The sequence below is a fragment of the Balaenoptera borealis genome, assembly GCF_965194805.1.
Source record: "Balaenoptera borealis genome assembly, chromosome: 1".
In the NCBI taxonomy this organism is placed as follows: Eukaryota; Metazoa; Chordata; class Mammalia; order Artiodactyla; family Balaenopteridae; genus Balaenoptera; species Balaenoptera borealis.
Genome location: NC_138860.1, coordinates 94507169 through 94522130, shown reverse-complemented (window position 1 = coordinate 94522130; position 14962 = coordinate 94507169). Strand labels below are relative to the sequence as shown.

At 36.6% G+C, this 14962-nt stretch overlaps 1 protein-coding gene across 5 annotated transcripts in view; it reads right to left on the bottom strand.

The window, feature by feature from the left end:
- PHTF1 (putative homeodomain transcription factor 1) overlaps positions 1 to 14868 on the bottom strand; it is a 61592-nt gene extending 46724 nt beyond the window's left edge. For 2 of the 5 annotated variants that reach the window (XM_082379858.1, XM_082379859.1), the window contains exons 1-3: positions 14387 to 14867; positions 14000 to 14074; positions 13302 to 13358 (exon numbers count right to left, since the gene is read on the bottom strand). In XM_082379858.1, the coding sequence (XP_082235984.1) occupies positions 13302 to 13358; positions 14000 to 14044 (102 nt within the window). In that variant the 5' untranslated portion in view covers positions 14045 to 14074; positions 14387 to 14867. Of the gene's footprint in view, positions 1 to 13301; positions 13359 to 13999; positions 14075 to 14233; positions 14360 to 14386 lie in introns of those variants that run through there. The other 3 variants (XM_082379855.1, XM_082379857.1, XM_082379856.1) reach the window with 3 other exon arrangements.
- Positions 14869 to 14962: the final 94 nt, after the last annotated feature.

Genomic DNA, 14962 nt, shown 5'->3' with positions numbered 1-14962 from the left:
GTTTTATTTCACTTAGTGTGATGTCCTCCAGATTCACCTGTGTTGTAACAAATGGTAGGATTTCCTTCTTTTTAAAGGCTGAATAATATTCCACCTCATGAGACAGACAGAGAGATAGGGCACATTTTCTTTACCTATTCATCTGTCAACAGACACTTGGGTTGTTTCCATATCTTGGCTACCATGAATAATGCTGCATGAATATTAAGTGCATATATCTCTTCAAGAAAGTAATTTTATTTCCTTTGGATAAATATCCAGGAAGAGGGATTGTTGGATCATAAGGTAGTTCTATTTTTATTTTTTTGAGGAGCCTCCATACTCTTTTCCATAACAGCTGTACCAATTTACATTCCCACCAACAGTATACAATGGTTTCCTTTTCTCTGTATCCTTACTAACGCTAATTATCTTTTGACTTCTCTGATAATTGTCATCCTAACAGGAATGAGGTGATGTTTCACTGTGGTTTTGATTTACATTTCCTTAATGATTAGAGATGTTGAGCACGTTTTCATATACCTGCTGGCCACTTGTATGTCCTTTCTAGAAAAATGTCTATACAGGCCCTTTGCCTATTTTTTAATTGGATTAGGTTGCATTTTATATTGTTGATGTTTCCTTTGCTGTGCAAAAACTTCTTAGTTTGATATAGTCACATTTGTTTATTTTTGCTTTTGGTGTCAAATTCAAAAAAATCATTTCCAAGACCAATGTCAAAGAGATTTTTCCCTATGTTTTCTTCTAGGAGTTATACAGTTTCAGGTCTTACATTTAAGTCTTTAATCCATTTTTAGTTTATTTTTGTGTTTGGTGTAAAATAAGGGTCTGATATCATTCTTTTGCATGAAGATATCCAGTTTCCCAACACCATTTATTGAAGAGACTGTCATTTCTCCATTGTGTATTCTTGGTGCCTTTGCCAAAGATTAGTTGACGCTATGTGCATGGGTTTACTTCTGGGCTCTCTATTCTGTCCCACTGCTCTATGTGTCTTTTATGCCAGTACCATACTGTTTTTATTACTATAGCTTTGTAATACAATTTGAAATCAGAAAGTGAAATGAGATGTCTCCAGCTTTGGTCTTCTTGTTCAAGATAGCTTTAGCTGTTTGGGGTCCCTTTGTGGTTCCATATGAATCTTATTTTTTCTGTATCAGTTAAAAATGCCATTGGACTTTTGATAGAGATTGCTTTGAATCTGTAGATTGCTTTGGGTAGTATGGACATTTTAACAATATCTTTTTCCTTTTCCAAATAATAGATTTTGTTTTCTCTTCCAGTTTTATTGAAATATAGAGACATAGAGCACTGTATAAGTTTAAGGTGTACAGCACAGTTATTCGACTTACATACATCATGAAATAATTACAAGTTTAGAGAACATCCAATATCTCACACAGATACAAAATTAACAAAATAGAAAAAAAAGTTTTTTCCTTGTGATGAGAACTCTTAGGACTTACTCTCTTAACAACTTTCAAATATAACATACAGCAGTGTTAATTACATTTATCATGTTATACATTACATTTTAATAGTAAGAATTCTTCCAATCAATGAGCATGAGCTACCTTTCATTTGTGTCTTCTTCAATTTCTTTCATCAGTGTTTCATATTTTTCAGTGTACAGATCTTTCACCTCCTTGTTTAATTTATTCCTAAGCACTTTATTCTTTTCGATGCTATTGTAAATGGAACTGCTTTCTTAATTTCTTTTGCAGACAGTTCATTGTAAGTGTATAGAATTTTTCCTTTTCACTTGTCTCAAAATTTTTAATTGATTCTTTGACCCATTGGTTGTTCAAGATTATATTGTTTAATTTCCACACATTTTTGAATTTTCCAGTTTTCCTCCTGTTATCAATTTCTACTTTAATAACACTGTGGTCAAAAGATACCTGATATAAATTCAATCTTCTTAAATTTGTTAAGACTTTGTTTCATGGCCTAACATATGATCTATCCTGAAGCAGGTTTCATGTGCACTTGAGGAGAATGTGTATTGTGCTGCTGATGGATGGAATGTTCTGTATATGTCTGTTAGGTTCATTTAGTCTAAAGTGCAGTTCAAGCCCAATGTTTCCTTATTGATTTTCTGTCTGGATGATCTATCCATTGTTGAAAGTTGGATACTGAAGTCCCCTACTAGTACTGTATTGCTCTCTATTTCTCCCCTTAGGTCTGTTTATATTTGCTTTATATATTTAGGTGCTCCTATGTTGGGATGTAAGGACTGTTCAACATCCACAAATCAATTGAATACACCACATTATCCAGACGAAGGATAAAAATCATATTATCATCTCAATAAATGCAGAAAAAGCATTTGACTAAATTCAACACCCATTTATGATAAAAACTCAGCAAAGTGAGTATAGAGGGAAAGAAACTCAACATAAGAAAGGCCATATATGACAAGCTTCATTTTTTTCATTCACTTAACTTTCTACATATATATTACTAATTCATTTTGAAACTCCCTATAAGTGTTATAAATCTGCTCCCAGTGTGCTCAAACACAACAAACACTGGTTTCTTTTTTTTCCTCCTTGAAGATGTCTATATACCACAGTTTCCTGTCCTCCTGCTCCTTTCTGGTCTTGTTATTTTCTAGGCCTCATAAATGAACTTTCATCTTGGGACATCTCTTAAGAATCCAGAATTCTTTTTACCTCTCTCTGTGTCGGCCATCCTGTCTCCTGATACTATGGATTCCTCTTTTTTGGTTTACTCACTCGTATACAGTACACGTCCTCCTCTGAGGGAAGACATGAGTGACACACTTTTTAGACTTTGACAGTTTGAATATATTTTCATGTGATGCCTTTATACTTGTTAATAGTTAGACTGGGCATAAAGTTGTAGATTGAAAGCCATTTTCTCTGAGAACTTTGAAGGTTCCATCATCTTCTAACTTCCAGATGAGCCAGAAGTTGCTGCTGATAGGCCCAATGTCATTCTGACTCCCAATCTTGTATAAGATCTGTTTTGATCCTTCTCTCTATTCCCTGCTTAACCCAGGCTCTAATTTCTAATTTCTTGTGATGTTGTGATTTGTAAAAAGAAATTTATTTTGGTCTCTGTCCCCAGTTCCTGACACAGGGCTCCTGAAACCCTTGTAATTTCCTGGGTGACAAGAGTGCCTTTTGTTCTAATGAGGCAACTCTAGGTGGGCTCCTGGATGGCTCCTGGATGAGGGCTGGTCACCAGAAGGAACAAACTATGATTAGAAGCTTGGAATTTTCAGGCCCTCCCTCTCCCCCATTCTCTTGCAAAGGGAGAAGGGCTGAAAACAGAGTTAATGATTGATCATGCCTACTAGATGAAGCCTCCATGAAGTTCAGAGAGTTTCCAGGTTGGTGAACACATCCACTCCAGTAGGGTGACATACCCCAAACTCCACAGGGACAGAAGCTCCTGTGCTCTGGACCCTTCCGGACCCCACCCTATGTATCTCTTCATCTGGCTATTCGTCTGTATCCTTTATCATATTCCTTAATAAACTGGTAAATGTTTAAGGAAGTGTTTCCCTGAGTTCTGTGAACCACCCTAGGAAATTAATCAAACCTGAGGAGAAGGTTGTGGGAACTTCTGACTTGTAGCCAAATTGGACAGAAGTTGGGGGTAACCTAGGACCTACTTCTTGCAGTTGGCATCCAAAGTGGGGTAGGAGCAGTCTTGTGGGACCAAGCCCTTAACCTGTGTGAGCTGACACTACCTCCAGGTACACAGTGTCAGAAATGAGTTGAATTGTAGGATACCCAGCTGGTGTCACAGAGAATTGCCTGGTGTAGGGAAAAACCTCCACACATTTAGTGACCAGAAGTGGTGTTTTGTGTGAATAAAGGAGACTCACAGGAGAAACACAAGAGGCAGATTGAACTGAATCTTTCTAAAATTTAGTTCTGAAATTTCATAATAATGCTGATCACTCAAAAGATCCTTTTGATCTGTAAATATGTGTATTTCAGCTCTGGGAAATTTTAAAATATTATTTATTTGATAATTTCTTCTCCTCCACGTATTTCTGTTTCCTGGAATTAGTTGGATTTTAGGCTTCCTGCATGAACTGCACTCACTTTTCTATTTTCTTTTTCCTTGCTCTTTCATACTATTTTTCTGGGAAATGGCCTCAACTTTATCTTCCAACTTCTCTACTGAATTTACTTTGGTTATTTTTATTTTCTGGTTCTCCTACTTTTTCATCTATAGACTTTTTTAAAAATAGTATGCAGTTCTTTAAATATATTAATTATATCTTTAAAAATAGTATTCTTATAATTCCTGTATCATTTTTTAAAATCTCTTTCCTTCTTTTTCTTTAGGTCTCAAATATTTGAGCATCTTCAATTATCTATTTACACTTAAGAGTGAGGCACTAACATGCTGAATGCCCATTCAGTGTGCAGCAGGGGAAGCTTGTTGAACAGTGGCTGCATTGTAGAGAGTAGCCAGCCATTTCACTTCCAGTATCCTTAGGTCTTTTCAGTCAGCTTGTGCAAAAAGAAATTCCAGTCTTCTGTCTAGAGCTTATAAACCTGGCCACCAGACTTTTACTTAATCTCCTTTATGAGTACAGTATCTCACCCCATTCTCATTTGTGTATGGTATTCTAGAATCCAGAACTTCTCTGTTTCAGCCTCTCCAGAGAGCAAACTTCAATCTTCTGTCAGAGGAAGATAAGGTAACTATGAGGCTGTGTAGAATAAGGTGGAGGATCTGGGGGTAGGTCTATTGCCCCTCATACATATGCTCAAACAATCCTATTTCCAGTTCTACCTCATACCTGCAACTATACCTGATGCATCTAATTCCTGAGTCTTTCAGAAATTAAATACAGGGGTCTTTTTCCTTTAATTTTTTTTAAATTTAAGAGTAGTTGATGTACAATATTATATAAGCTACAGGTGTACAATATAGTGATTCACAATTTTTAAAGGTTATACTCCATTTATAGTGATTTATAAAATATTGGCTATATTCCTTGTGTTGTACAATATATCCTTGTAGCTTATTTTATAGATAATAGTTTGCACCTCTTAATTCCCTACCACTATAATGTCCCTCCCCACTTCCCTCTCCCCACTGGTAACCACTAAATACAGGTGTTTTAAAACAGGGAGTTCACTTGTTTCCCATTGGCATCCCCTACTACAGACACTTACATTTTTACTTTCTTTACATCCATTTTCCAACTTTCAAAATTGTGTTAACAGCTCTCTTTTACAGTAGTCTTCTCTCCCATTCTTTCACTCCTATTGTAGGTTGATTTTTTTTCTTATTTATTATAATTTTAGAGAATTTTCAGAAGAAACCAGATGGAGATTAATGCACATATTCCAACTGTCATCTTTAATGAGGTGTCTCATCTGTCATGTGCCCACTATCCAGCTCAAGAAATAAAAGGTTACAAATACAGCTGAAATCACCTCTGTGTTTATGATTAGCCATTTAAAATTTCCTAGGTGTAAAATCATATCATTTTCAAACACTGATTTTTGTTATTCTAATATTAGAAAAATAAAAGAACAAATATTTTAAAAGCAAAGATAATATTAATTAGAATGTTTTGCTCATCTTAGCAAATATATCTCAAACAGCATGTTAAATAATAGTAATAGGAGCCATTCTTGTTTTATTCTTTTGTGGGGGGGGACTAAGTTGAGCTTCATTACTGAAAATAATGTTAGACCTTAGATTTAATATATTTTCTCAATTAAGAAATTTTAGAAGACAATTTTCATTGGGAATATATATGAATTTGTTGTATACTACATTATGATTTCTCCTATTTTTTTCTATTGATGTGATTTAAGAAAACAGCTATATTGAGGTATAATTAATACTCTGTAAAACTCACTTATTTTTAGTGTAGTTTTAGTAGTTAATTTGGTGGATTTCTGGTAAATTTATAGAGTTGTACAACCATCATCACATTCAAATTTTAGGACATTTCCATCACCTGAAAAACAAGAATGGCAGTAAGTCTCTGTTCCTATCCCCCTGCCATAGGCAAACACTGATCTGCTTTCTATTTCTATAAACCTGCCTTTTCTAGAAATTTCATATAAACTGGATCACAGAATATAGTCTTTTGTGTCTGGTCCCTTTCACTTAGCATAACATTTTTGAGGTTCATCCATGTTGTAGCATGTATTAATAGTTTTTATTGCTGAGTCATGTTCCATTGTATGGATATAACACATTTGTTTATCTACTCACTAGTTGATAGACATTTGGATTTTTTTTCTAGTTTTTGGCAATTATGAATAGTATTGCTATGAATATTTGCATGTGCCCATATGTTTTTATTTCTCTTAGGTAGATAACTAGGGGTGGAAATGCTGGGTCATATGAGAAGTATATATATTTAAATTTTTCTACTTTCCATTCCCACCAGCAGTGTATGAGAGTTCTGGTTCCTCCATGTCCTGGCTAACAAAGATCTTCTATGTTTTCTTCTAGAAAACCTTAGACTTTTAGTTCTTACACTTAAGTCCATGATCCTTTTTAAGTCATTTTTGTGTACAGTGTGAGGTAAGAATCAAAGTTCATTTTTATACATGTAGATATCCAATTGTTCCAGCAACATTTGTTGACAAGACTATCATTTCTTCATTGAATTATTTTGGCATCTTTGTCAAAATCAATTTATCAAAACTGTAGGGATTTATTTCTAGATCTTCTATTCTGTTCCATTGATCTATTACTCATGCCAATACTACACTATCTGAATTACTTACAGCTTTACAGTAAATTGTGAGATCCAGTAAGTCCTCCAACTCTATTCTTTTTAAACTTATTTTGAATATTCTAGGTCCTTTACATTCCTTACCAACTTTAGAATTAGCTTATCAATTTCTACCAAAAAAAAAAGTCTGCTGGAACTTTAAAGGGACTATAGTGAATCTATAGATACATTTGGAGAGAACTGCCATCTTAACAATGTTAAGTCTTTCAGATCACAAACGTGAAATGCTACTCCATTTCTTCAGATCTTTAATTTCTCTTAGCAATGTTCATAGTTTCCAGTATATAGGTCTTATACATACTCTGTTAAACTTATTCCTAAGTATTTTACTCTTTTTGATGTACTGTGAATGAATTGTTTTCTTAATTTCATTTTTGGAATACTCATGGCTGGTATATAGAAATACAAATAATGTTTGTATATTGATCTTAAATCTAGAGGCCTTGCTAAACTCATTTATTGTTAGTAATGCCTTAGGAATTTCTAAATATGGGATCATGTCACCATGAATAAAAGCAATTTTCATTTTCTTTTCTCAATGCCTTTTATTTCTTTTTCCTTGCCTTACCACACTGGCTAGAATCCCTAGTACAACGTTAAATAGACGTGGTGAGAGCAGACATCCTTGCTTTGTTCCTGATTTGAGGGACAAAGCACTCAGTCTTTAATCCCTAACTACAGTGTTAGTTGTAGGTTTTTTGTTTTTTTTTTAAATACATGATAATTTTTTATTATTATTATTATTTTTTGCTATACAGCAGGTTCTTGTTAGTTATCTATTTTATACATATTAGTGTATATATGTCAATCCCAATGACAGGTTTTTTAATAGACATCCTTTGACAGATTGAAGAAATTACTAGTTTATCAGTAATGGGCATTGAATTTTGTCAAATGCTTTTCCTGTCTCTACTGAAAAGACCATGCATTTTTTCCTTTATTAATATGATATATTACATTAATTTATCTTCAGATGTTAAAACAACAACATATTTCTCGGATATCCCACTTGGTCATGGTAGATAATCCATTTTACATGTTGTTGAACTTGGTTTGCTAATATCTTATTAAAGATTTTTACACTTATGTTTAGGACACTTTTTCTCTTTTTTTTTTAATAAATCAGTATGATAGTTTATTAAAAGCTCCATATTATGCCTCAGGTAGGATTTTTTTCTTCCAGTTTTATTGAGTTATAATTGACATATAGCACTGTATAAGTTTAAGGTATACGGCATAATGATTTGACTTACATACATTATGAAATGATTATCACAATAAGTTTAGTGAACAACCACCATCTCATAGATACAAAATTAAAGAAATAGAAAAAAAATTTTTTTTCCTTGTGATAAGAACTCTTAGGATTTACTCTCAACAACTTTCATATATAACATGCAGCAGCTTTATTTATATTCATGTTGTACATTACAGTCCTAGTACTCATTTATCTTATAATTGGAAGTTTGTACCTTCTGACTGCCTACATCCAATTCCCCCTCCTCCAACCACCCCCCACCCCACCACCAGTAACCATAAATCTGATCTCTTTTTCTATGAGTTTGTTTTTGAAATTCAATTGATCTAAAATAGTCTGTTAGTTCCTGTTATACAACATAGTGATTCCATATTTCTATAGATTTCAAAATGACCACCAATATAAGTCTAGATATAATCTGTCCATGCAAAGATATTACATAATTACTGAACATACTCCCCACACTGTACATTTCATACCGGTGACTCATTTATTCTGCAACTGGAAGTTTGTACCTCTTAACCTCCCTCACCTATATCTTCCCCTCACCACTCCTCTCTGGCAACCACCTGTTTGTTCTATCTGTAACTCTTTTTCTGTTTAGTTATGTTTGTTCATTTATTTTTTTAGATTCCACAAATAAGTGAAATCATACAGTATTTGTCTTTCTCTGTCTGACTTATTTCACTTAGAATAATATCCTCTAAGGCCATCCATGTTGCTGCAAACAACAAGATTTCATGCTTTTATGGCTGAGCAATATTCCATTGTATATAGATACCACATCCTCTTTATCCATTCATTTGCTGATGGGCACTTAGGTTGCTTCCATATCTTGCCTATTGTAAATAATGCTGCAATGAACATAGGGGTGCATATATCTTTTCTAATTAGTGCTTTTGTTTTCTTCAGATAAATACCCAGCAGTAGAATTGCTGGGTCATATGGTAGTTCTATTTTTAATTTTTTGAGGAATCTTCATACTGTTTTCCATAATGGCTGCACCAATTTACATTCCCACCAATAGTGCAAAAGGGTTCCCTTTTCTCCACATTCTCACCAACGCTTGTAATTTGTTCTGCCAGGTGTGAGGTGATATTTCATTGTGGTTTGGATTTGCATTTCCCTGATGATTAGTATGTTGAGCATCTTTTCATGTGCCCGTTGGCCATCTGTATATCTTCTTTGGAAAAATGTCTATTCAGATCCTCTGCCCATTTTTTAATTGGGTTGTTTGGGTTTTTTGATGTTTAGTTGTATGAATTTTTTGTATATTTTGAATATTAACCCCTTATTGGATATTCCATTTGCAAATATCTTCTCCCATTCAGTAGGTAGTCGTTTCATTTTATTGATAGTTTCCTTCACTGTGCAAAAGTCTTTTAGTTTGATGTAGTCCTATTTGTTTATTTTTGCTTTTGTTTCCCTTGACTGAAGAGACATATCCAAAAATATTACTATGACCAATGTCAAAGAGTGTACAACCTATGTTTTCTTCCAGAAGTTTTACAGCTTCAGGTCTTACATTTAAAATCTTTAATCTATTTTAAATTTATTTTTGTGCGTCACGTGAGAGTAGCCCAGTTTGATTTTTTCACATGTAGTTTTCCAGCTTTCCCAACAGCATTTCTGAAGAGGCCGTCCTTTCCCCATTGTATATTCTTGCCTCCTTTGTTGTAGATTAATTGCCCATATAATACACTGCCCATTTCTGGGTGGTCTATTCTGTTCCACTGATCTATGTGTCTGTTTTTGTGCCAATACCATACTGTTTGGATTACTGTAGCTTTGTAGTATAGTTATGACAAATTTTCTTGTGCTGTCTTTGTCTGGCTTTGGAATCAGGGTAATACTGGTCTCAAAAAATGAGTTGGGAAGCATACTTCCTCCTCTGCTTTCTGAAAGAGTTTGTGTCGGATTAGTATATTTGTTCTTGACCTAATTAACTGCTATTCATCCTTCAGATCTCACTTGAAGCATCAATTCTTCAGGGAAGGCTTCTCTGACCTCATTGACTAGGTCCATTTCCCTGTTACAATAGCTTGTAAATAGTAGCTCTCCTTCTTAGCATTTATCACAAAGTAATTTTTATTCATTAGTAGGATTAATTTTATTATTGTTTGTCTCTCACTTTACCATGAGCTCCAAAAAATGTTGAGTGTTTCTGCTCATCATTATATAGATATAGTGCCCATCCTACTGCCTGACACATGGTAGGTAGGTGCTCAACAAATATTTGTTAAATGAAGAATACATGAACACTGTTTTAGGTTTTTTTTGTTTTTTGGGGGTTTTTTTGGTTGTGTTGGGTCTTCGTTGCTGTGCGCAGGCTTTCTCTAGTCGCAGCGAGCGGTGGCTACTTTTCCTTGCAGTGTGCAGGTTTCTCATTGTGGTGGCTTCTCTTGTTGTGGAGAACAGGCCCTAGAGCACACGGGCTTCAGTCGTTGCAGTGCGTGGGCTCAGTAGTTGTGGTGCACGGCTCTAGAGTGCAGGCTCAGTAGTTGTGGTGCACGGGCTTCATTGTTCCGCGGCATGTGGGATCTTCCCCAACCAGGGATTGAACCCGTGTCCCCCACATGGGCAGGCAGACTGTTAACCACTGCGCCACCAGGGAAGTCTCTGTTTTAGTTTTATTTTTGATATTTCTTCCCCTTCTTTACTTTGACTTATTATTGTTTTATTTCTCAGGTTCTTCATATGTTAACTTGAATCATTGTAACTCTTTCTTCCTAGTCAATCTAGACATTTTTTGTTAATACAGACATTTAGAGTGATATAATTTCATCAAGTATTACTTTGGAAGCATTCTACAAATTTTGTTATATCTACGTTTTTATTTCTATCCTTCAAAAATACAGATATGATGTGTCCCCTCTACTTAAAAACCATACAAATTTTTTCATTTTATATAGTACAGTATCTAAAGTTCTTAGTAAAGCAGTCAACTCAGCTCTAAACTGATTTATGACCTATCATCTCATCTGTTTACCTTATACCCCAACCAGATTGGGCTACTTATTCTTCCCTTATACAAGCGTTGTACTTCTGTGCTCAGCACCGAGCAAAATGCCTTAAACATAGTAGCTCAGTAAATGTCTGTAGAACAGTTCCTACCACTTTTCATGATCCAAGTTAAGATTTTTTAAATTTATGTTTTTTATAATTTTGAATTATATTTTTATTATGTAATTTCTAATTTTATTGTATTGTGATCTGATGTTAATATTGTTATTCTTTTTTGTTTTTTAATTTTCTTTCCTTTTTTTCTTTTTTGTTTTCAAAAAAATTTATATTTGTGTAATCTGTTTTAAATTGCATTAAATACTTCTTTGTGCCTTGTACTTTGGTCAGCTTCCATCTAAGACTTAAACATACTTAAAAAGATAACTTGGCTTTTCTCCCACTACCATTAGACTATAAAATTCATGAAGGCAAGAACCATGTGTGTCTTGTTGACTGTATTCTTCGCACCTGGGAGGCCTTGGTACATTAACTCAGCAAATTTTTAGAGTTCCCTTTAATTTTATTCTTTCTACTCCTAAATTAAAAAGTATACATTAAGGAGGTATTAGATAGATTACCTTTTGAGAAAACAATGAATAAAAATATACATAATAGGTGGAGTTTAATCAAATACAGAAACACTGAGTTCCTAGTATGACTCAGAATGTTCTAAGAGTGGGATACAAATGCAATGCCTGCCCTTGAGGTCCATGAAAACACACAGGTTAACAAATAACACAGGATATGGTGTACCAAAAGGAAGGTATGTATAAAATGTCATGGAAATAAGAGTTGAGGAAATATTTAAATTGGGTAGGGGAAGGAGGTAGGTAATGAAATTCTATAGCAGGAAGTAAAATCCTTTTAAGGATAAATAAACCAAAACCCAGACAAACTACAGTGCTTGTTCAAGATCACAAGGCTAGACAGAGGTCACAAAAGGAGATCCAACTCCCAGTTCTGTGCTCTTTCCATTATACCAGACTTACTACCCATACTTTTCAGAGCTCACAAAAGAATAACAGGACAGGATTTAGAGAGTTACAAAATAAAACTGGGGGATTTATTCATCCTAATCCCATCTCCTATTAATATAAAACATCAAGGACTGTTCAAAATTATGAAAAGTTAGCCAAGTACCATGCAGTTCAAACAACTTTCTAGTTGAGTGGCTTACAAAAAGAATGTGCCCTAAAAGTATTTCACCCAAGATTTAAACATCCCAGTCCAATCAATCTGACTTGGAGATAAATAGAACTATTAAGTTGTATTACACCCATATATACCTTTTTTTTTTAATGTTAATAGAGGGTCTATGGAAAAATCTTTAAAAAAGAAAGGTCCAAAAACAAAAATCTGCCAGCGATTATTCAGTACTTTCCAAGGAGGTAAGACCCTGGAATCTGTAGATCTAAGTATTAATGTCAATAGAGAGACATTCTGTAAGGGCAGGATGGTCTTTAGGTTTTTCCCCGTCTCTCAAGACTAGGCAATTACATTTGGCTACCAAGCAACCTTTCCATGACTAATTTGCACACCCCCCCAAACATGTTGATCCCACAACCCTGATTTTGGAACATTAGATTATTTAACCCTCCCCTCCCCTATTATAAATTAATAAACTGGCATTCTGAATTACACATCCTTTTCTGGTTGCTTGGCTAGCATGAAATAACTCCAAGAATCTGCTCAGTTCCAAAAGCAGTGTAGAAAAAAGTTTAAGAACCTGAAATACTTAGGCCCATACTCTAAACCAGTAATTGAAAAAGAGATTCAGGAAACAAATGGGTTTTATTTGACTTTCAGGGAAGAAAAAGAGGAAGAGGAGGTAGGGGAGGAGGGGGGGAGGAGAGGGAGGGGGAGAATAGGAAGTAGAGGGGGGAAGGAGGAGGAGGAGGAGATGATCTAAAAAACCTGGATATTTCACATAAAAATGCATATTCACAGCTTCTCTTGAAAACCCTGAAGCTGTGGCAATACTCGGCCTGCGTTACCACAACTAACTCTAACTACCGCCAGAGTTAAAAAGCCATAGCCCCATTTATATGGGACAGTTGCTTTCAAATTCATCGTAGACCAATCACCCCTTTCTATTTCCCTGATACGGAGGCCAAATGTCAATTGTCATTTATCATCCCATTTGCAGTGTTGTTTTCCTTATAAACTTCAAAGAACAAAGAACGCCATACTTGGTGGATAAGTGCAGAATTTTTAAAAAGTAAATACAATCCACTCTTCATATTAAAGCAGTAAAACAAAGCGAAAAAATCAAAGAAATCAATTTACCTTAATCTGAGTCTGTTCGATTGACTTTTCCCATATCTGCTGATCATATGCTCCAATCTGAAATAGGAAGCAGGCTATTTAAGTGATGCAAAGGAAATCCTTTTATTTGGGTCAAGTCTCACAAAAGTCATGAAACGACTAAGTATCCATATGATATCTGGGAAATGTCTGTGCTTCTCTGAGGCTAGAATAAATTATTATTTCCTAGGACTATTTCCTTCAAAATTCTCAAGTTAGCTGGATCTAAAAGTAAGTTGAAAAGCAATGTCCAAAATATTTCAAATTAAATATCACCTTAAAAGATACTTCCACTTAAGAAAAACATCAGTAGGAAACTAGAGAGAAATAAAAGGTAATGGACAGCTCATTAAGATTGTTGACAGTACAAATCTGAGCTGTGCAGATAAAAAGTTTTATGCCTGAAAAAACAGCAGTTTGATCAGAAGCAAACTCTCAAAGCATTGCTGTGACACTGTGAATGCAGCCTGGAGATGGGAGGTTGAAATTCTTATTCGGGGACCTGGAACTGACTTCAAAAGACCTAATGACCTTGTCCATCAGTTTTTCCATTTATGTTGAGAGATATCATGTAAGAATACCTGCACTACCAAGCTCAGGGAAAACTAACATGATAGGTATTCTTTGTGGGACCTTCTTGCAGGAAGCATGCTTTACAAATAAAAATACATTGATATTACCTTCTTTTGGTACCACGATATAGCATCTCTCTCATTTGAGGCCATCTGTGTCTCCAGCCGGAGAATGGGATTTCACTGAAAATGAAGGAAAACCAGTCGGTGAGTCCAGTTGCTGAAAGGTACTCTCCCAGTTTGGGTAGAACTCAAAAAACGCTTCTCTCAGCCTCTCCATGCGCTGCTGACCGTCTCGTTCCCCGGCTGTTTGCCAGGAAAAAAACAAAAACAAAAGCATACCGAAAAAACCTCTGGCGCAGTGGCGACCGGAGAAGCCTCTCTGCGATATTTTGTGCGAGTGTGTTCAGGGATGCAGGGAAGAGGGAGAGGAGGGGAGGTCGCTGGAGTTGACCTGCACCCCACCTCCTCCGCTCCCCAGGGTCCTGCTCTCACCTGGTGCCCGCTGCCCCGCAGTCCGGCGGCCGGGACCTTCCTCCTCAGTGGCCCCGGCCCGGCCAGGAGGCCGGGGGCGAGGCGGCGGGCCAGGCAGGCCTCATCTTCCCCCCGAGGCGGAGACGCCGTCTGGGCCGTTACCATGGAGACTGCGGAGGCCGCCCCAGCCTCGGAGGCAGCCGGCCGCCCAGCGCCCAGAGGAGGGCAGTCTGTTGCCAGAGAGCCGGCGCCCTCCAAGCCCGACCTATAGGGTCATCGGACAGACCCTAAAATAAGCAAAGAATGAGCTAGGAAAGGAGGGGGATAGAAAGTGAAGGCGGTCTTAGCTAGGCTGCCAGTCGCTACGGCAACGGCAAAAGGCTTTGTGCCCGCTGGAAAAAGTCAAGTGCAGAGGTCCCAAGGCCCGGGTGGCAGCTGCTTCGGGGCGGCGGGCGCGCGTCCTCGCTAGGCCGAGCCTGGAAGGGCCGTGACTCAGCCGGCCGAGAGTTAGGCAACAGCAGCTCCGCAGACCACGGTGCAGCGGGGCCGCGGCTTCCGCTTTCCGTGTTTCGCTGTGAAGTTGGCTCCGCCCCCGGC